Below are 21356 nucleotides of genomic sequence, written 5' to 3'. Positions count from 1 at the left end.
ACCAAGGCCAATTTTTAGATCTCTGAGAGCCATTGTGTACTTATCTTACTCACAGGAATGGAGAGTTCTGTTTTGGCAAGAGCAATCTAGAAGATCATAGAAAGTCTGGTCCAAATGCTTCATCTTACATTTAAGGAAAGAGGTGCAGAAAGGGTAGGACTTGCCTGTCACACAGCTCTTAGGAGGAGGTTGGATTCTGGGGCACTTCCCCTCATTCTAGCTAAGAGCCACTCTACCTGAAGGTATGGTCCCTCTTTTGCTTTTCCTCAGTTTTCCAAAGGACTGAAAGGCAAAGGAGTCTGTAAATCTAGCTTCCCCTGGGCACCTGAGAAGTATAAATTCTCACCACCATCACTTTTCAGGACCTTACCCCGTTTACTTTTTCACAATTGTACATTGAGCATGTTATTGTCTCAAGAAATGTCTATTTGTTGATTGAGTAGTGTCTTTTTCTAGCTGTCAGTTTATTTTTCTAGCTCCTCTCATTTCTCCTCACCGATGGATGGCACACTCACTGAAAACAGCATTGTAATACCCGACTCACTGCAGAAAGATGCTTGGAGATCCAGTACTACACTGCACTCTGCTTTGGAGCCTTCGATCTACTCAAGATCATTGACAGTGTGTGCCACTTCAGCCTAAGGATTATTTTGAGCTGAAGACAATTAGGAAGAAGCAAATAGGTACAAGGTACTAGAAAAGCATTCTGCCTTCCCTCTATCTGCCAAAAAGCAGGATATAAGTTTGCAAAGTTTACCCTCCTGCCTGCTCTACCAGGAAGGACAAAGATTAATCACCAGAGACGATCGTAGACCCTTGTCAGCCTGGAGACAACACAAGAAGAATCTACATGATAAACTTTAGTGTCTAGCCTTTATCTGCAGCTAGTCTCCCATAAATTTGTCTTCCCACAATCTGCTGTCCCTAGAGACTCAAGATCCTTTATCTTGTCATTTCTCTAAAAAATTTATTGTGCCTTTGCTAACATGCTATATAAGCCCAAGTTTTTTGTTTTTTGGTTTTTTTTTTTTTTTTTTTTTTTTTTTTTTTTTTTGAGATGGAGTTTCTGTCACCTAGGACGGAGTGCAGTGGTGCAAGCCCAAGTTCTAAACAAACATTTGAGTTGCTTATCTCTGAGTATTCCTATATGTTACCTACATGAACAATGCACACGTTGATAAACTTGCTTTACTTTTGTTCGTCTTTGGCCAGTCTAATGCACCGGGCCCCAGCTAGAGAACCTAAGATATGTCAAGGAAAAGATTCTTCCTCCCCTGCAACAGCTTGGTTCCCTATCATATTATTTCTAATACCTGTTAGAGCATCCAAGGGAACCTGCGTATCAGACGAGCCCTGGAAGTCTGTGGTTTTTAGCTCTCTTCGTGTAGTGCTAAGCTACTCTCATGGGGAAGATATTCTATGGGGTTAAATTTCCCTCATTTCCCTTTCCATTTCCAACCACCCACTCTGTCTCCAGAGAGCCTAAATAGGGTTTGCAGGAGCCTTCCATGTCAGCCTGACTCCAGTCACACAAAAGGTAAGTGATTTTAGAGCAAACTAACAACACGTCAGAGGCAGAGCTCAGTGTGAGCACCCTAGGCTCAGGAGTAAGATACGGACTGGAAGGTGGTATGAAACTAAAAGTTGAGGTGTTTGCCCCAGGGTAAAAGTCTGGAATTAGAAAACTGCCGGGACAGTGTTTGTCTGGAACAAGTTTTCTGCCCACGCCAGCTGTCCTTTCCAGGTTACCAAACACCTTAAAGGGAAAGTTAGCTATTTTGCCATAGGCTTTAACCATCTGAAAAAATCTGCTTTTCTTTTGCCTGATGCTGCACTGAAAAAATTGTTCTTCCACTTACCCCTTCCACATTTTCTCAAGAATAAAAGAGTCTTCAGAAACAGAAAGTAAAATCCTAAAAACCAAATCCTTCTCCCCAACTTGGCATTGGTATGTTACTTGGATGTATAAGATCTGTGACCTCTGTCATGCTGCCTATGACTACAGTGGACTTATTGGGATGAATTTTAATATTCTCTCCTTGTATTCAATAATCTTGCACTGATGAGCTAGGTTTTATTGTCTCTGTCTTATAGGTAGGAAAACAAGTTCTCAGTAACCAGTGAAAAGGGAAGCTGAGATCAAGTCCCAAACTGTTCAACTCTCAAGTCAGAACAGCACTTGCACTGTTCCCCACGGTAGATCTTATGCACCGAGAAGCAAAAATTCTTACAGTAACTACAAATAACAGTAACCCCTTATGTTTCACAGGGCATCAAATCCATTCGCTGATTTAATTTTCTCCTACATAACTATTAGTATCTTTTTTTTTTGAGACGGAGTTTCGCTCTTGTTACCCAGGCTGGAGTGCAATGGCGCAATCTCAGCTCACCGCAACCTCCGCCTCCTGGGTTCAGGCAATTCTCCTGCCTCAGCCTTCTGAGTAGCTGGGATTACAGGCACGCGCCACCATGCCCAGCTAATTTTTTGTATTTTTAGTAGAGACGGGGTTTCACCACGTTGACCAGGATGGTCTCGATCTCTCGACCTCGTGATCCACCCGGCTCGGCCTCCCAAAGTGCTGGGATTACAGGCGTGAGCCACTGTGCCCGGCCAGTATCTTGTATATTATAAAAAATATTGGCTGAGTTAACAAATATCACTAAGTTTACCATATACAGTATCATCTCTCCTTATCCTCAGGGGAAAAAATGTAGCCTCAAGCTCCAGCTCTGGATAAATTTCTCCATGCTTTAGCTTCCTGAGATAGCAGTTACAAAAACCTGTCTCTCAGAATCTTGGGGGGAATTAAATGAGAAAAAAAGAAAAAAATATGTATATCTACATATGTATGATAGCACCTAGGGCAGTGCACACAAGGTAAATGCCAAGATGTTATATCTACACTGGGGCAGGCTTGCAAGTCAGTGCATAAGTTAAATGCAAGAATGATGCAACACTAATTGAAATCCTAAACATTCGTTTTCTTCCTAATGCTCAATCACTACTTGTTTTTACATAACTATTCCCTCTACAGAAACTAGAATGCAAATCTCTTTGCCATTTTATGCAAGCAGATCTCTGTAAACCCAAGGAGATCAGGAATAAGGGCCAAGGTAAAAGTAACTTTGGGTTGCTTTTTCCTGCTTGTGTTTATCCATGCCCCAGAATATGAGGTTTCCATGTAATTCCAGCACCAATACTCACCTACACTTCGTCTTTACTATCAGTAACAATAACAATTAGTGAGTACCCACTTGATAAGAGTTTATATACACAGTCCTTAATTCCTCCATTGCAGGGTTGTTAGAATTCTATTTTACAGGTGATAAAATTAAGACTCAGAGAGTTCAAGAACCTTGTCCAATATAAGAGTCTGTAAGGTTTGGCATAGTGGCTCATGCCTGTAATCCCAGCACTTTGGAAGGCTGAGGCTGGAGGATCACTTGAGGCCAGGATTTCAAGACCATCCTGGGTGTCTCTCCAAAGGGAAAAAAATAATAATAAAGAAAAGAAAGAAAAAGAAAAAAAGACAAACAGAAGGAAAAAAGAAGCAGGCATGGTGGCTCCCACCCGTAGTCCTAGCTACAAGAGGGCCGAGACGAGAGGATCACTTGAGCTTAGGAGTTAAGGGTTGCAGAGAGCTGTGATAGACCCACTATACTTCAGCCTAGGGACCAGAGAAGGACCCTCTTTAAAAAAAAAAGTCTATAAATGGGAAAACTGGGATTTAAACCCAGTCTTTTTATCTCAAACCAGTATTTATCACTATTCCCAAAAACCATGATTTATCTTTAGAATAATCAAAATCTGCTGCTTGACCTAGCTTCCCCGATAAATGTTTCCAGCAGGAAGACTGACTTGTTGCTGTGATAACTGTATCTGTAATTCAACTTTTTTCTTTTTTGTTGTCTTTTTAGTTGGGGGCACAGTGAACCATTTCTGGAGTTACTGCAATACCAGGCTGATGTGTGGAATGGGTGGGGCAAATTCCTATTCCATCTCCCTGCTCCAAAAAATCCATTTAAAATACTGTTCTTAGATAGAAGACATATCAGATATTAAGCTGATAAAAATAGATGCTACACTGATTTTGGCCAACAGGCCAAAAAGCGATTGGAATTCAACTTTTTGCTCATTCCCCACACAGACTGTGTTTCATTCACAGCATTAGGATTCAACTTGAACATTCTTCCACATGTAGACAGTACAGTGACGGGCCAAGTACCTTTGAATTATAGCATTTGTTTCCAAAGAACATATCTGCGGTTTTGTTTCTAAGATAAGGTCCCAGACTTCCAGGTTCAATCGCTTTGCCTCGACATACAAATTCATCTTTGAAAATCCTTTAATTTTCTGGCTAGCAGACCAGGATTTCTATGCTAATTCTTTTTGAAACATATATCATGTAGCATAATCAAAATTGTGTGTGCATGTTTGTGTGCATGTGTGCATTTGTGTGTGTGTGTGTGTGTGTGTGTGTTGGGGCCGGAGTGATTAAGTATAAATCCAGAAATCCTGTCAGATTACATGTTGGTGCATGCTTTTCATATTTTCTCCTCATAACTTTCCTTAAAAGTGAATTATGTGTATGGTAGCATTCCAGCTCGTCATCGTATTACTACAAGTACCCAAATAACTTAGATTTCTACAAATATTTTTGAACTTTTTAATATACATTACAAATATTTTAGACCAATCACATTTTGTTGTAACATATTTACAAAACAAAAAATATATTACAATAAATATGATGAAACAGTGAATCTGATCAACAACAAGCTTTGTCACAACCAGTTATTTAAAAGGAATGCAAAAACCTGTTGGTCTGCATATATTAAGAGTTTTGAGATAAATAGGGGTCCAGAATTATTATGTATCCGGAAAAGAGATGTGGGGGGAAACCCCCAAATTTAAGTTAAGTGAGATTTTTTCTCATTGCTAATTACACAATGTTTAATGTTTTAAACTGTGAATGTTGATGAATTATCCAAACATGATACAAAGCTAATGTAGTTCTATCATTTCAAAATATGTGACATCCACAGAATATCCTTTTAATTGTTATCATTATATACTGTAGTTCACACAATATCTACAAATATGAATGAGAAAAAAAAACAGGTCACAGAAACATGTCTCACATTCCAATTTTAAATAAGACAAGCACATACTGGATCAACATTATTTTATAGTACGTTAATAAATAACACCTAGTCTGTTATGGTTACCTTGAACAGTTTATGACTGTATATTTAAAAAGAGAACATTTTCTTTGAGTTTCACATTGTCAGTAAAAGGTAAAATAAATAATGAACCTTTATAACAAAAAATGAGAGAGAGAGAAAGAGAGAGAGAGAGAGAGAGATCTATGTAGAACCTAAAGTATTTCTGACATGCCGCTTTTCCGGTATAGCTTGCCACAAAAAATCAAAACAAAAACAAAAAATGATTGTCTTTTCAAAACAACTTTTAAAAGCTTTTCACAATATTGAGCATGAACCTTTGAAGATTAGCATGAAAATCTTTTTGCCCATCTGCTTTGTGCATATATATATATATGTATAATGCACATTGTATATGTGCACACCAAAAGATAGCTACTAAAGTCATAGAATAGCAAACTGCTTACCCCTTAGAATGAGAACCAGCCAAAACACTGATCTGAATCCAGCCAGTCTGAGATCTAGAAAGCTTTCATTCTTACTTCGCTTTCACAAACATCCTTGTATGAACAGTGTCCTGTGGATCCCCAACTACTTCTAAAACAATAAAGCCCACTGTAATAATCCAGTGGGTCTAGATTTGCCTTGTGGGGAGATGGGACCTGGTTCCTCAGAGCAGACACTGACAAGCCATCTAACTGTGTCTGCAGGTGAGGGCAGCTCTCTCACTCATCGGGCCTCCTATCTCCTAACTCCTATTCAGTGTTGCCTTCTATTCTCTTACCACAATCACTCACAAACCTACAGCACAATGAGTCCAGATATTGGTCCTGATAAATTGTGAACGAACCAAACTGCTTTTCCAGCTAAGAACATTTTCTTGGCTAAACAAAAAAAGAGCATTAAGCTTTATGGCAAAACTAGATGTTTCATTTAAACCCAGGGTTAGAGTTGTTATAGTAGTAAGACTTTTTCTTTAATCAATCACAGTTTTCTAAAGAAAAAGAAAGGGTAGCAGCCCACCTTCCTAACCAGGAATAAAAATTTCGACATCTTCAGAGTCCCTATTTTCTTTAGCCAGCATTTTCATTCATTTGCATCTTAGTCAGAAAGTTGGTGGTAATCACTGGACTGTAGTTTAATCACTGGACTATTATCACTCCCCACAACTGAAGTTCCTTTATATTTGTTAGTCTTCTTGACCAAAAGACCTTTACAGTATTATGCTACAGGCCTTAGTAAATTTTTACTAAAAAAAAATACTTGGTGATTTCGTTCCTGAAATCTGCAAAAAGTCACTGCCCAAATTATATTCTTCCAAGAAAATCTAAAAACCATTGTTTTAAAACATCACATAACTCTATTATCATAACTTTGGGTCATTAATCCTATTCTCAGACAATGTGATGGGTGTTAAACGCCTTCATGGGTGGTGGCCTCTATTTTCCATTTCCCCAGGTAGGAGGCTGAGTAGGCTCCCCACAGGGCAGGGTGGAATGTGGTCCTGCAAGGTCATCTGACTAGAAGTTCCTCTCATGCGTTGAATCTTTTATGTCGGGAACTTTGAGAAACCAAACATCCCCATTCCTTATCAAGATAAATTAATTCATGAGTAATTTAATGGTTTAGTACTGAAAACACATTACTGGAGTTTTTGGTTCATCTGCGAAAACCTCAGAATTGTGACACACACTAAGCATTAGCAAAGGTCTGCAGCAGGGATGGAAAAGCTCATAAATTAATATAAGGGCTTTTGGCCTTGGTTTTCAAATTCAGACCAGGCATCATTGAGCTCCATGAAAATCATCTTTGCATATTGTTCATAGGGTTGCCCAGTAGCCTGTAGAAAAAATAAAAACACACATTAGATACCACAGACCAAAATTGTATTGATATTCAATTTTTCACTGCCACTATATATGGGTCCTAAGTAATTGAAATGCTTTTCTATTTGGCCATTTCTCTTTTTCAGCCTAATCTATTATGTGTGACCCAAATTATTATAACCTCCCCGTAATGCCCTCCCCCTGGAAATGCCCAAGGGTGGTAGTAATTCAGTCAAGGAGCAGACAACGGAGAGCTTATCGGGCAGCAAAAGATGTATCTCTGTTCTCCAGAAGTATCTGCCAAATGACAAAGGTTCATGACAGCCCATCTCCATTGACTGTTTTTAACTCCCATTTTCACATTTCTAAAAAGTTCTTTGAGATCATAATGGGGCATACAGTTTGTGGATTTTTCTGGGCTCTTGTTTCTCCTTCTCTTTTGATTCATCAAAATTCAAGCACTAACATTACTTCTCATTAATTCTTCTATTCAGACGAGCTACAAAAAATTTGGAGAGATGAAAATCAAATGCATCAAATTCAAGCCTGTGTTGCCAAGTGGCACTTTGATCAGAGCTTCGTGTCACACGGCTGGTGTGGTCTATGTGACAGCAAGGTGACTCACTTCTTTCTGAATGTTTCTATGTATTACGATGATTTCATTTGGACCATAAGTGAGTTGAAGTTTCTGACAAGGTAGAGCCCTTAGATGTATATATGCTTCAATGAAAGCATAAACTGATATAACAATATAGTGATAATCAATAGAGTGGCAAATTTAATTCCATTTTGAATATTTTATTAATTCTCACAAATTTTACCAACTACATTCTAAAGCTTTTTCACTACCACCCTGGCTAACCATACTGTTGTATCTCCAAAGGAAAGGAGTTGTCTTCTGTCCCGCTCTTAGCCTGTCCTTACGATTGTAAGTCAGGACACAATTTACTTTTTTTCTTTTCTTTTTTTGAAGACAGGGTCTCACTCTGTTGCCCAGGCTGGAGTGCACTAGAGAGATCTCAGCTCACTGCAGTCTTGATCTCACAGGCTCAAGTGATCCTCCTACCTCAGCCTCCTGAGTAGCTGGGACTATAGGCTCATGCCACCACACCAGCTAATTTTGTTTTTTGTTTTTTTTTTTGTAGGGTCAGGGTTTTGTCATGTTGCCCAGGTCGGTCTCAAACTTGAGGGTTCAAGCAATTTGCCCACCTCAGCCCGCCAAAGTGCTGGGATTACAGACATGAGCTATCACACCCAGCCACAATTTACTTCTGAGCCCTAAAAATTAATCACTGGGTAAATCTTACCCTCTTTAAATAAGCTCCTGTAATATATAGTTTGATATATTCTTTCTCATTTCATAAAGTGTAACTATTTGTCTAAATATCTGATTTTAACCCATAGACTTAATTTTATTAAAAACAGGTCTAATTAACCAGCACATTTAAAGTAAGACACACACGCAGAAGATAATGAAGCAAGGACCTGACAAGACACACAGCAGGGCAGGTTATACCCACTTTATCTGGGTGCACGACGAGGACAGCCTTTCTGTACACCTTCTTCACCTGCTCTGGGGTTACCAGGTCTGCCATGCCAACCGGTTTCCACTTGGTCTCCCCAGCCCACAGCACAGTATGCATTGTGGAGAGAAGGGCTCTGATATTTCTTTCTTTGCCTTCAATCCATTCCAGAATCTGTAAACACAAAGGGGATTAAGAAATTCGAATGCTTACTGACTAGTTTAGAAGGTTTCTACTAGGACTCTAGAAACCCCTTCTGCTCCAGCAACATCAAAACACTTAGGGCAACGTGTATAATCCAAGCTGTTTCGTCCACCTGGAATGCTTCTCCTCCTCAACCTCCTACCTTGTCTTTCTGGTAACTCTACCATCCTTCAAAAGCCTGCTGAGGAATTTCACTCTGTTAGACTTTGCCAATTTGAATTCCTTTCTCTTCCATCCCCACCCCCAGAGTTATACTCAATATAAACTCCATGACGGTGGATACGGCACTAAATAAGTAACCCTTAAAAAGGGGCCAGGGCCGGGCACGGTGGCTCAAGCCTGTAATCCCAGCACTTTGGGAGGCTGAGGTGGGTGGATCACGAGGTCAAGAGATCGAGACCATCCTGGTCAACATGGTGAAACCCCGTCTCTACTAAATATACAAAAAATGAGCTGGGCATGGTGGCGCGTGCCTGTAATCCCAGCTACTCAGAAGGCTGAGGCAGGAGAATTGCCTGAACCCAGGAGGCGGAGGTTGCGGTGAGCCGAGATCACGCCACTGCACTCCAGCCTGGGTAACAAGAGCGAAACTCCGTCTCAAAAAAACAACAACCACCAAAAAAAAAAAAAAAAAAAAAAAGGGCCAAACTTCTCTGGGCTACTCTACCTTAAACATGTTTCTACCATAATATGTGCCACACTTTATTTTAATTGTGTGTTTATCTTTCCCTGCCATTAGGCAGAGCTGTTTAAGGAAAAGTATTGTTTCTTGTTTTTTTTTTATTTTTTGAGATGGAGTCTTGCTCTGTAGCCCAGGCTGTAGTGGTGCAATGGCACGATCTCGGCTCACTGCAACCTCTGCCTCCCATGTTCAAGCAATTCTTCTGCCTCAGCCTCCTGAATAGTTGGGATTAAAGGTGCTTGCCACCACACTGGCTAATTTTTGTATTTTTAGTAGAGACAGGGTTTCACCATGTTGGTCAGGCTGGTCTTGAACTCCTGACCTCAGGATCCACCCACCTCGGCTTCCCAAAGTGCTGGGATTACAGGCGTGAGCCACCACACCTGGCCCAGTGTTGTTTCTTATATATCACTGTATCTTGGAACTAAATAATGTACCTGGCGCAGAACAGAGCTCAAAAAGGCTTGTTGAATGAATTGACCCATTTAGTCACTTATTTGAACTATGAACATTCACAGTTTGAACAAATGAGATGATTAAGTCAGAGCAATCATAAAACTGTATCAGCACTGAGTTCCTAACAGGAGTTCAGCTAAGCGTGTATTGGTGGATGAATGATTTAGTCACATTAATGACAACTACCCTCCCAAACAATTACATACCCTGTACCAATTAGATAATCAAACATGGCTTAAATGAAATAAACAACTTTCTTTTATAGGAAACTGTCCGAGTCTGCCTAATGAACAAGGGTTACCGAGATGAAGCACAAAGTTTTTGGAAGAAATATTAAGCCTCTGTGACACTGAGTGGAGTGAAAAACATGCAAATGAAGGACCCTACATTGTACCAAAAAATGTATCAAAGACTAAGTTATAGTAGATGTATATTATATACATCTACAACAAATCTGTCAGGAAATTATACAGAACAGTGGTATATTTCTTCAGAATGTGTTAAGATTGACTTGCCATTCAACTACTGGTTTTGCAGATGCTTTAGTACAGAGACAGATTACATCCTTCTTTCACTCTGTTATAGTGTCAGCATATTTAGTATTCTGTCACTTAGGAATTCAACCTCTCCATCTGTGAAGAGCATTCCAATTCGCTTGATCTTTACAGACTCTTCCAGACCTGATACGACTCATCAACATAACCACCTGTCCATACAATATCTTCAGCTATGAAGTTATGTGAGTTTTTTTTTTCAGCTGTGAAACAAAGGAGTTAGATTCGCTGATTTACAAACTTAAAAAAAAAAAAAAGCAACCATGCTGAAACATACTAAAGAAGTATGTTGATTTGAGGAAAAAAGTATGTTGATTTGGTTTGAGGAAAAACCTCAAATCAAATTTTCCCTAGACCTCCAGAATCAAAAACAGATAAAAGTAGAACTGCTCTGTTTAAAAGCAGAGGGAGGCAGTGTGGAAGACAGAAGCCACACCTCCCTCAGCCTTTCTCTCCTCTACCTTCCAAACCTCCAAGTTTAATGTTACAGGAATTGATAAGTCTCCAGTATATAAACAGTTCTCTATTGGTAGAGAAAGGACCCTGGGGGGCTTCAGTCAATCTGGTTTAATAAAAAAGCTCTCAAGAAAGGAAGAGAAAACATAAATAATGCATTCTTCTTACCAGCAAAGTCTAATGACTCATCTTGAGAATGTGAATGCCATCTGAATAACAAAATCACCTCTTAAAAAGTGCCGCTGCTCATTTGAACAGGCAAATAAAAGAAATCTGTATCACCGTACTATGGAATAATATTTATTTTATTAAAGAAATTAAACAGCATGTGCAACCTTCTCAACGCTGTTGTGCTATTAAAGGGCACAGCTGTACTCAAATCATAGCTGCAAAGAGTAAATGCAGTAGAGCGGTCATCAGAAATCTAACACCATGCCTTCTATAGGTGCTATGGTCTAGATGTATGTGTCCCCCCAAAATTCCTATACTGAAATTCTAACTCCGGAGGTGATGGTATTAGGAGGTTGGGGCTTCCTATTGGGAGGTGATTAGTTCATGAGACAGGTTTCTTATAAATGGGATTAGTGCCCTCATGAAAGAGGCCAGTAAGACCTCTTTCTTCTTCTGCCTATGAGGACACAGGGAAAAGACCATCATCCATGAACCAGGAAGAGGGTCCTCACCAGACACCAAAATGGCTGGCACCTTGATCTTGGCCTTCCCAGCCTTCATAACTATGAGAAAAAAAAAAAAAAACTGTTGTTTATAAGCCACCTGTTTGTGATATTTTGTTATAGCAGCCTGAATGGACTAAGACAGTAAGTTAGTCTCATGCTGATGGCGCCATACACATTACTTTATCACATGACTTTGTCATATAGGATAATCAAGCTGCGCCGGAACCCCATTTACCTTTAATTTCTCAGGATCCATTTCCTTAGCCATTTCCTCCTTTCTCATCTCAGCTATTGTCCGAGGCCCCTTTTTGTCTTTGTGAGCATTGAAACCTTGACCAGAGAGTAGGTCTTCAAAGTCAGCTGCTTTTTGTTTCCCTTCTGCAATACAATTTTTGAAAATCATTATAGTTTTCGTTCTTAAACATAATACTATATCATTATCTCACAGGATCTGGAGTCTTCAACATGTTTTTAATGTGCATTCAGTCCCTTAACCCTCGTGCTTTCTTACCCTGTGAGTAGGGTAAGAGACTCTTGCACCCATTTTACAGATGATGAAAATGAACCTGTTCAGAATCATGTAACATACATGTGGCAAGGTTAAAACTGGAGGCTGGATCATGAAACCAAATCTGATTCTATTTCCACTGTACCTTCTCTTTATATGAGGATATTTATCCCTCCAGATTATGACTAATGCATATCTGGGTTTTCGTACTTGAAATTCATGCACGCTACCACTTCCCCACGCATATCCTGTTGATATTTTAGCTGATCACAGTGCTCTTTCCCTCCAAGTCTTGTTGCAGTCTCAATCCTTCTCAATTTGTTTGCAGAGGCAGCCTAGCATGTGGCTAGGAACAAAGACTTTGGACCCCAACTCCCCAGTTTGAATTACAACCCTGCCACTTATTAGTGATGTAACCTAGGCAAGTTACTTACTATCTCTATTCCTCAGTTTCCTCATCCATAAAATGGGGATGGTGTTAGGAATATTACTCACCTTATGGAATTGTTGTGAAAATGAATTAGTTAATATTTAAAATGCTTAGAACAGTGCCTGGCTATCTAAACGCTTGTTAAAACAAAATAGAACCAAAAATAATAGTCCATACAGTCAGTTCCAATCAACCAAAATCGGTTTTTTAGTTGAAATCCATTTGCTTTCCCTATGGTGTAAAGTATATAGCCATCTGCACTTGCACATACTGAAATGTAAGTGCTCTGAGACTAGGGATTTTGTTTCTTGTTCACTGCTGCATCCTCAATGTTTTCTACACTGAAAATGCTCCATAAGTATTTGCTGACTGAAGTCACTCGCCCCACATCTGTCTACTCAAAAATGGGGGGTAAGTGACATGACTCTATGGAATTGTCCAGGAAATGTCCTTGCTAGTCAAAAACAAGCATGATGTTACCTATCCCCAACAACAGAATTCCTAACATGTTGGTGTTGTGAGAAGCACCTGTGTTCTAACCAGTGGAGTATAGCAGTAAAGAGCAGGGGTTCTGGAGCCAGATCGCCAGGGTTCAAATCCTGGCTCTGTCACTAAGAAGCTGCATTAACTTAGAAAATTACTTCATCGATCTGTGTCTCAGGTTTCCCACCTATAATATGTGGTTGGTTTGGAAGATTATGAGAAATAATACAGGAGTTCCCCTACTTAGTCACAGGGGATATGTTCCAAGACCCCCAGTGGATACCTAAAACCACAGATAGTACCAGACCCTATATACACAGTACTATTTTTTGGATCTGATAACCGAGATGGCTACTAAGTGACTAACGGGTGGGTAGAGAACTCAACATAGATGTGCTGTACAGAGGGATGATTCACGTCCTAGGTAGGATGGAGTAAGAAGATGCAAGGTTTCATCATGCTACTCATAATGGTGCACAATTTAAAATACATGAATTGCTTATTCCTGGAATTTTCCACTTAACATTTTCAGACTGCAGTTGACCTCAGGTAACTGAAACTTCAAAGATAAAACTGCAAATAAAGGGGGATGATTGTATATAAAAAATGCTTAGGATAGTGCCTGACATACAGTAAGCACTTAACAAACGTTAGCTACAGCTACTAGGAAGAACAGAAGAATTGCCTTTCCTATTCCACAGAGAGAAAGGCCTGTTCCCTCATCATGTTCCTATGTATTTCACTGCAAGGTCTGACAAAATCAGCTGAAGTATAAAATGTACCAAAACAGGCTTTTAATAAACTCAAATCTAACTATCCTTCCTATGCAAAAATATTATTTTTCACTCATTGTCAAAATCCTATCCAGAGTATCCTCCAGCCTCAGATGTTGGCACCATCATAGGTACCCCACTGATCTCAGGAATCCACCAAACAGAGTGTAAGAAAGGCCAAGTGTCCAAGACACAAACAGTCCTGCAACTGAGACCCAGGGGCAAATATGACCTATGTTCTTGAAAGATTTCCCAACTTCTTCTTTCCTCTTATTCCAAAGGAATAACAGCTTTAAGATCCATCCACCTCCCCACTCATATCCCGTCGACATTCATTTAGTGCCTACTCTATGCCAAGTACTATGCTAGGTGCTAATGATCCCATGGCAACTAAGACACAGTCCCTGCCCTCCATCTGGTTCCAGTCTGAAGAGAAATAGACAAGTGAGCCCACAGTCACAAAATGGTATAAAATTTAGGAGCATAATCAACCCAGGAGGCTCCAGATACAGCACTGGGGATAGGGATCATGTTGTGTGTCTACAACTATCAGACTGCCTCAGAAACTACTGAATTGAAACTACTGTTACCTTCAGACAGACACACTCAGGCAGTATGACAACACAAACAAGCTGCCCTGTAGCTAGGGCCCATGCCATCATCCTTACCCAAATTACTCGATCCTTTCCCACGTTCGTTCTGGCTCCCAGGCATGGCTGAGAAGCTCACGTTGTAGTTGGGTCGGTTCTGGGGAGACGAGTGGGGCATGCTGGGCTGAGGCTTAGGCTGTGGCTGCTGCCAGTTGTAGGCACCTCCTTGCTGCCACCCCCCACCCATAGGCTGGGGAGATGCCTTCTGTGGCGAGCTGAGAGGTGGGAATCCTCCACCCAATCCAGTTGGTGTGGTGGGTTTGCTGGCAAATGAAGAACTACCTAAAGAAATAAAAAGGGATAAAGAAGGTAAAAGTGGCCTCTAACTCTTGAGTCTTAAGATACTGTTTGCAGTGACTTTAATGGCCATTCCCTTAATTGATAGCATAAGTAATCTTCCTAATATAGATAAAGGAATTGCAGGCATACATGTTACTTCCTTAATCCCCACAATGACATTTTTAAGTATGTTTTAATGGCCTCATTTTTCCTACAGATGAACAAACTGCAGGTCAGAGCAGTTAAATGATTTTCTCAAAGGCACACAGCAAGTGGCTGAACCGAGACTTGATTCTGGATCTTTGCCTCCAAGTCAAAAAAAACCCTGGCTTTTCCCACTGTGCCATCCTTCCCCACCCTCCCATCTTCTAAGCAGATTTTGTTTCTTCACTAGAATAAAATTTTTTTAAAACTACAAAATGACAAGAATAGGGAATAAAACAGAGTAAGTCCACTCATTAAGGTGCTACTTAAACTTCAATTATTAGGATTAATCATGTTTTTGTTTTAAGTATAAGCATGGTTGATGCCCAAGAGTAAATAAAGATTTTTGAAATTTCACAAGTAGGTTTTAATTTCATACTACTTGCATTTCACTGAAGGAGAGCAAAAACAGCCAACATTTTGAAAACTTTAAATAGGACAAAGGATCTTATTCAATCTTTAAAAATGATGGTATTTCATGCCAGGAATTTAAGTAGAATCTTGATTCCATGATCTCCAAAACTTTTAAGCACTCACTGCATACAAGCTGGGCTATGTCCAAAATATGGAAACCAGCTGTGGCTTGCATTTAAAGAGGTAAAATGAGAAACTGAAATGTGCTGATCTCCAAAGACCCTTTCATGCAGTAGGTCTAAAGCAACAATAATAAATAATATTTATGGCCGGGCGCGGTGGCTCAAGCTTGTAATCCCAGCACTTTGGGAGGCCGAGGCGGGTGGATCACGAGGTCAAGAGATCGAGACCATCCTGGTCAACATGGTGAAACCCCGTCTCTACTAAAAATACAAAAAATTAGCTGGGCATGGTGGCGTGTGCCTGTAATCCCAGCTACTCAGGAGGCTGAGGCAGGAGAATTGCCTGAACCCAGGAGGCGGAGGTTGCGGTGAGCCGAGATCGCGCCATTGCACTCCAGCCTGGGCAACAAGAGCGAAACTCCGTCTCAAAAAAAAAAAAAAAAAAAAAAAAATAATAATAATAATATTTATATAGCTCTTTAGAATTAACAAAATGTGTTTATGTACATTACTGCTCTCTGATCTACACAACACTCTTAGGAAGTAAGTAGTAACACTGGCCCTACTTTAAAGATAAGGAAATTAAAAGCTCAAAGAGGTTTCCTGATATGTTCATGATCACACAGCTAACTAACGGAGCTGGGATTAGACCATGTACATCCTACCTCCAAATGTCATGTTCTTTTACTGCACTCAGTAATCCGTAATTCCTCTCCTAATTGCTGAGCCTTTCCCCATAACTCATCCCTTGCTCTCTCTCCTTTCTATATTTTCCCTATTCTGATCCTGGGGCTCCAGTTTCCTTCCCTACTGGAAATGTATCATTATCACTGGACTTAGCATCAACCTGAGTTCAATGTTCAGCTCTATCGTTCATTCTTGCATTCATTCATTCATATGTACACTAATTCACCACTATTTGGCGAGTATTACTATGTATCATGTACTATGCGGGGCACTAAGAATATAGCTGAAAACAGGATATAGAGAATCTTTGATCTTCTAAAACTGGGTAAAAAAAAATCTCAGCCCTTTGAGCCTCAGTTTCTTCATCTGTTTAATCAAAACTATGTCTATATCACAGATATACTGTAAAGACACAACTATATGAAAGTATTTCACAACCCCTAAATTAAGCAAACAAAGAGACATTATATATTATAAAATAATGTAAGCTCATATGCCAAGCACATGCCTGATACATCTTCAGGGCTCAATAAATATTTGGCAATAGGAAAATATAACGACAGGGCTTGTCTTCAAGCTTGCCATTACCCCACTCATTCCGTAACTAGCAGCATGAAGTCCCTTTTCATATGTCCCAGAGCCCCCCGGCAATAGCACAGGAACAAACACCTAAGACTTGGTATTCATTCTATACTGGGGTTTTATTTTATATTTAAGGAAGCTTACTTTGTTCTGAACATATATGTTTTTTATTTTAAAATTTGGTAAATATAGAAAAGCCTAAAAGAATGATGAAAAACTTGTCATATGCCTACCACACTGTCAGTTATTCATTTAGGAAACACTATTAAGCATCCTCTAGATACCAGGCTGCAGATACAGTGGTGAAAAAGCAGGCGCTGATCCCACACTCATGGGACTCATCAACATTGCAGGACTCTCTGATGTCTACCCTTCTAGAATATTTTCTCCCTATGCTCAGCAATTCTAATTGTTAATGCTATTGAAGCAGAGAACAAACAGAAATACAAAGTGGTAGCTAAATCCAGAGACTACTGCTGTCCTCATTAAAAGCTAAAGCAGTGGTTCTCAACCTTGATTCTGCATTAGAATTCCCTGGGGAGCTTTTTAAAAACTGCTCCATCTTGGGTAGCCTCTACAGTAGTGGCTATTTTACTTTGATTAAAGTTTCTTTCTCCCACTGTAGCGTAAGTTTCAAAGAGCAGGAATGTCATCTGCCTTGATTCTTTATTACATCCTGAATGCCTACCGTGCAGTAAGTACTCAAAAATACCTGTGAAATGAGGGAATTAATGCTCAAGGGTAGAAAACCACTGACGGGATAAACCGAACTGATACCCCTGCCCACACTCAGCTTCATCAACCTCTAAATTTTTTATGAGTGCAAGTTCCAGAGCTAGACTTCTTGGTGTTGAAAGCTTGTGATTTGTGCATGTTACTTAACCTTTTGTGTCCCTGTTTCCTCATCTGTAAAACAAGGATTATAACAGTAACTACTTCAAAAGATTAAGAGGAAGATTAAATGAAATGTTATATGTAAAGCACTTCAAGTAGTGTCTGGCACATAGTACGGCCCCAATAACTATTAACAGTTACTTTTATCATTTTCATCATTTGACATTATATTGTATATTTGTTAATTTATTATTTGTTTCCCCTTCTATAATGTAAGTTTTATTAAGGCAGGAGTTTTGTTTTGTTTTTGTTTTTTGGTTTTCTTTTTACTGAAACAGTCCTAGCACCTAGAAGGCACTTTCATAAATATTTGTTAGATGAATAAATGCATTAAAAATAAACAATAAATGAGATTCAAGTAAAATTTCATCTGATGTTATTACTTTTAAAATTTGAAATTGTCAGATACAAAGAAAGGCGGAGAAGAAAATGACTGCATAAAATAATTCTGAGAGTTCTTAAAAGCAAAAAACATCTAAATAGTACAGCATGGAAGATAAAGATGCTGACACAAGTATAAGGCAACAGTGGTAGCCAGGCTCACATTCCCTCCATCTGGCTCTAAATGCCTCAAGACGGCTTTCTGAGATCATAAACTATCAATATGGCCAAGATCAACCTTTGTGTCAGGGCTCCCCCATCCTTATTTAACAAATCGGCACTGCCCTAGAGGAGGAAGGAAAAAGGAAGAAGAAAAGGTTTCAGAACACAGCAGCAGTCCAATGAATCCCTCCTTGAAAACAGGCTCCTTGGTGAAATCAGTTTGAGAACTCTGGATACTGTATCCCTCTTAGTGGTAATCAAGATCCACTGAAACCAGTGTTTCCCAAACTCACTTGCTCCCAGAACACTTATCCTATAACAACTATTAACATGTGGTGAAAATATTCTGGAAATATGATACTTGAGTCTATTTTCTGTACAGAACTTTACAAACTGACCGAAGAGCACCACAGTTAATGGAGAGAAGGGGAAGGGTGTGAAGCTCTCGCAGGTAACATCATAGCATCACAGTAAGCATTTTGCAGTGGTGGCATCACATGGCACAAATCCGTCTCAGCGGCCCTGTCTCATACCATCTCCCTATACATTACCTTTGTGCAGCCAAACTCTGTAGCTATGAGCCCCAGAAAGCTCTAACTTTATTCATGCTACACATCCAGAATTAGGTACAGGAGAAATGAATCAATAAAGATGATTTCTAATCCCATATCTGATCCCCATTTTCCTTTAATAAAAAGCTAATCTCAGGTTTCAGAGGACAGCTGAAGAATACACACTATTTGAGGTTCCAGGTGACAATACCAGCTTGCTATAACACCAAAGACTGAAATTTGAGGTTTTGGAGCTATAAGTAAATGTTATTTGTATCTCGATCTGAGTTTGTACCTAGCGTCCCAAGGTCAGCAAAAGGATCCAGAGTCTGGGGTTTGTTTTGATGGGTGGGAGTACCATGCGAGGATCCGGTTGGGCTGGTGGCAGCTGACTTGCTTCCCATTCCAAAGCCTCCTGAAAAGGAAATAGGGTCATTGAAAATGAGTTAGTTGTTTGAGGCTGAATTCTGAAAATCAGAATTCCAAAGTTACTGTTCATTCATCACCTAGGCAAATTAGGACAGGGTTTGAAAATGTCTAAGAAGTTGCTAGACCCTGTTTCCCTGACCCGGGTGAATGGTGGCCTTGAACAAGAACAGAACACAGAAAAGACAGATGCTGTTTCCAGGACACAAATGTGAACTATTATTTACAGCGTTTATTTCCAGGTCCTCATGTCACCTGACTTCACTCTTTCATATGGGATTTGAAGTTAGGTCTGGATCAGGATTCTGGCTTTGCCAATTCCTGAGTGACCTTGGGAATCTTACTTAACATCTTTGAGTTTCAACATTTTACCATTGGTTTTAAAAAATAAGAAATAATATGAAACCAACATCACAGGCAAGAAAAGAAAAACAAATGGGACAATTATCAAGCAAAAACTTCGGTGCAGCAAAGGTAACAATCAACGGAGTAAGAAGGCAACAGGGTAAAAAGACTCTTATCCCTCACCACATACAAAAATCAACTCAAAATCCATTAAAGATTGAAATGTAAGACCCAAAACTATGAAATGACCAGAAGAAAACATACAGATGAAAACCAGAAGAAAACCAATAGATGTATAGAACCAACAGATGTGTGGCCGGGCGCAGTGGCTCACGCCTGTAATCCTAGCACTTTGGGAGGCCGAGGTGGGTGGATCACCTGAGGTCAGGAGTTCAAGACCAGCCTGGCCATCATGGTGAAACCCCATCTTAAAAAAAAAAAAAAAAAAAAAAAAAAAACCAACAGATGTATAAAAAAATACTAACATCACTAATCATCATAGAAATGCAAATCAAAACCAATGACATATCACCTCACTTCTGTCATAATTGCTATTATCAAAAACAAAACAAAACAAAACAAAACAAAAGACATGTTGGCAAGGATGTAGAGGAAAAAGAACACAGTTAGCGGGAATGTAAACTAGTACAGCCATTATGGAAAACAATTTGGAGGTTCCTTAAAATATTAAAAATAGAACTGCCCTATGATTTATAAATCCTGCTACTAGGAATATATCTGAAGGAAATCAAGTCAGTATATCAAAGAGATACCTGCACTCGCATGCTTACTGCAGCCCTATTCACAACAGCCAAGATGTGGAATCAACCTAAGTGTCCATCAATGGATGAATGGATAAACAAAATATGGTATATATACACAATAGAATACTACTTAGCCATAAAAAGGAGGGGTTCCTGTCATTTGAGACAACATGGATAAACCTAGGGAGCGTTATGTCAAGCGAAATAAGCCAGGCACAGAAAAACAAATACTGCATGTTCTCATTCATATGTGGAAGCTAAAAAAGTTGGTCTCATAGAAATAAAGAGTAGAATGCTGGTTACCAGGTGCTGGGGTAGTTGGAGGTAGGGCAGGGATGAGGAGATATTGGTTAAAGGATATATTATTACAGCTAGATGGAAGGAATAAGTCAAGAGATCCATTGTACAGCATGGTGACTATAGTTAATGATGACCTAATGTATTCTTGAAAAATTCAAAGAGAATGGATGTTAAATGTACTCACCACAAAAACCATGTGAGGTAATATATTTGTTAATTAGCTACATTTAACCATATCACAGTGTATGTATACTTCAAAACATCACACTGTACATGACAAATACATACAATTTTATCTGTCAATTTAAAAAAAAAAAACTTTTTTCAAGACAGGGTCTCACTCTGTCACTCAGGCTGGAGTGCAGTGGTGTAATCTCGGCCTACTGCAGCCTCATCCTCCTGGGCTCTAGCAATTCTCCCATCTCAGCCTCCCAAGTAGCTGGGACTACAGGCGCACACCACCATACCTGGCTATTTTTTGTGTTTGTGTAAAGATGAGATTTTGCCATGTTGCCCAGACTGGTCATGAACTCCTGGTCTCAAGGGATCCTCCCACCTCAGCCTCCCAAAGTGCTGAGATTACAGGCATGAGCCACCACTCCCCAGCCAAAAAACTTTTTAAATTAAAAACAAAGAAGGAAATCCTGTCACATGCTACAACACAGATGAACCTTGAGGACATTACATTAATTGAAATAAGCCAGCCACAAAAAGTCAAATGCTGTATGATTCTGCTTATGGGAGGTATCTAAAGTAGTCAAACTCATGTAGAACGGTGGTTGCCAGGGGCTGGTGGAAGCAGTAGGGAGTTACTTAGGGAGTGTAGAGTTTTAGTTTTGCGGGAAGGTCAGTGGGGAGAT

At 39.7% G+C, this 21356-nt stretch overlaps 1 protein-coding gene and 1 non-coding gene across 8 annotated transcripts in view; both read right to left on the bottom strand.

Annotated features, from left to right (window-relative positions):
• Positions 1-3924: 3924 nt before the first annotated feature.
• LOC120366272 (U2 spliceosomal RNA) lies at positions 3925-4115 on the bottom strand. The gene has a single exon (XR_005581001.1). It is a non-coding gene; the product is annotated as a U2 spliceosomal RNA (small nuclear RNA).
• A 538-nt stretch (positions 4116-4653) lies between these two features.
• DNAJC6 (DnaJ heat shock protein family (Hsp40) member C6) overlaps positions 4654-21356 on the bottom strand; it is a 187221-nt gene continuing 170518 nt past the window's right edge. For 4 of the 7 annotated variants that reach the window (XM_074380965.1, XM_074380964.1, XM_074380967.1 and 1 more), the window contains 5 exons: positions 18957-19076; positions 14404-14667; positions 11777-11919; positions 8510-8686; positions 5796-7003 (listed from right to left, as the gene is read on the bottom strand). In XM_074380965.1, coding sequence (XP_074237066.1) covers positions 6902-7003; positions 8510-8686; positions 11777-11919; positions 14404-14667; positions 18957-19076 — 806 coding nt within the window. In that variant the 3' untranslated portion in view covers positions 5796-6901. Of the gene's footprint in view, positions 7004-8509; positions 8687-11776; positions 11920-14403; positions 14668-18956; positions 19077-21356 lie in introns of all 7 variants that reach the window. The other 3 variants (XM_003921465.4, XM_010348092.3, XM_039473617.2) reach the window with 1 other exon arrangement.

Source organism: Saimiri boliviensis, chromosome 11 (assembly GCF_048565385.1).
Source record: "Saimiri boliviensis isolate mSaiBol1 chromosome 11, mSaiBol1.pri, whole genome shotgun sequence".
NCBI classification, from domain to species: domain Eukaryota; kingdom Metazoa; phylum Chordata; class Mammalia; order Primates; family Cebidae; genus Saimiri; species Saimiri boliviensis.
Note: the sequence above shows the minus strand (reverse complement) of the source record. Positions and strands in the feature narration are given on the sequence as shown.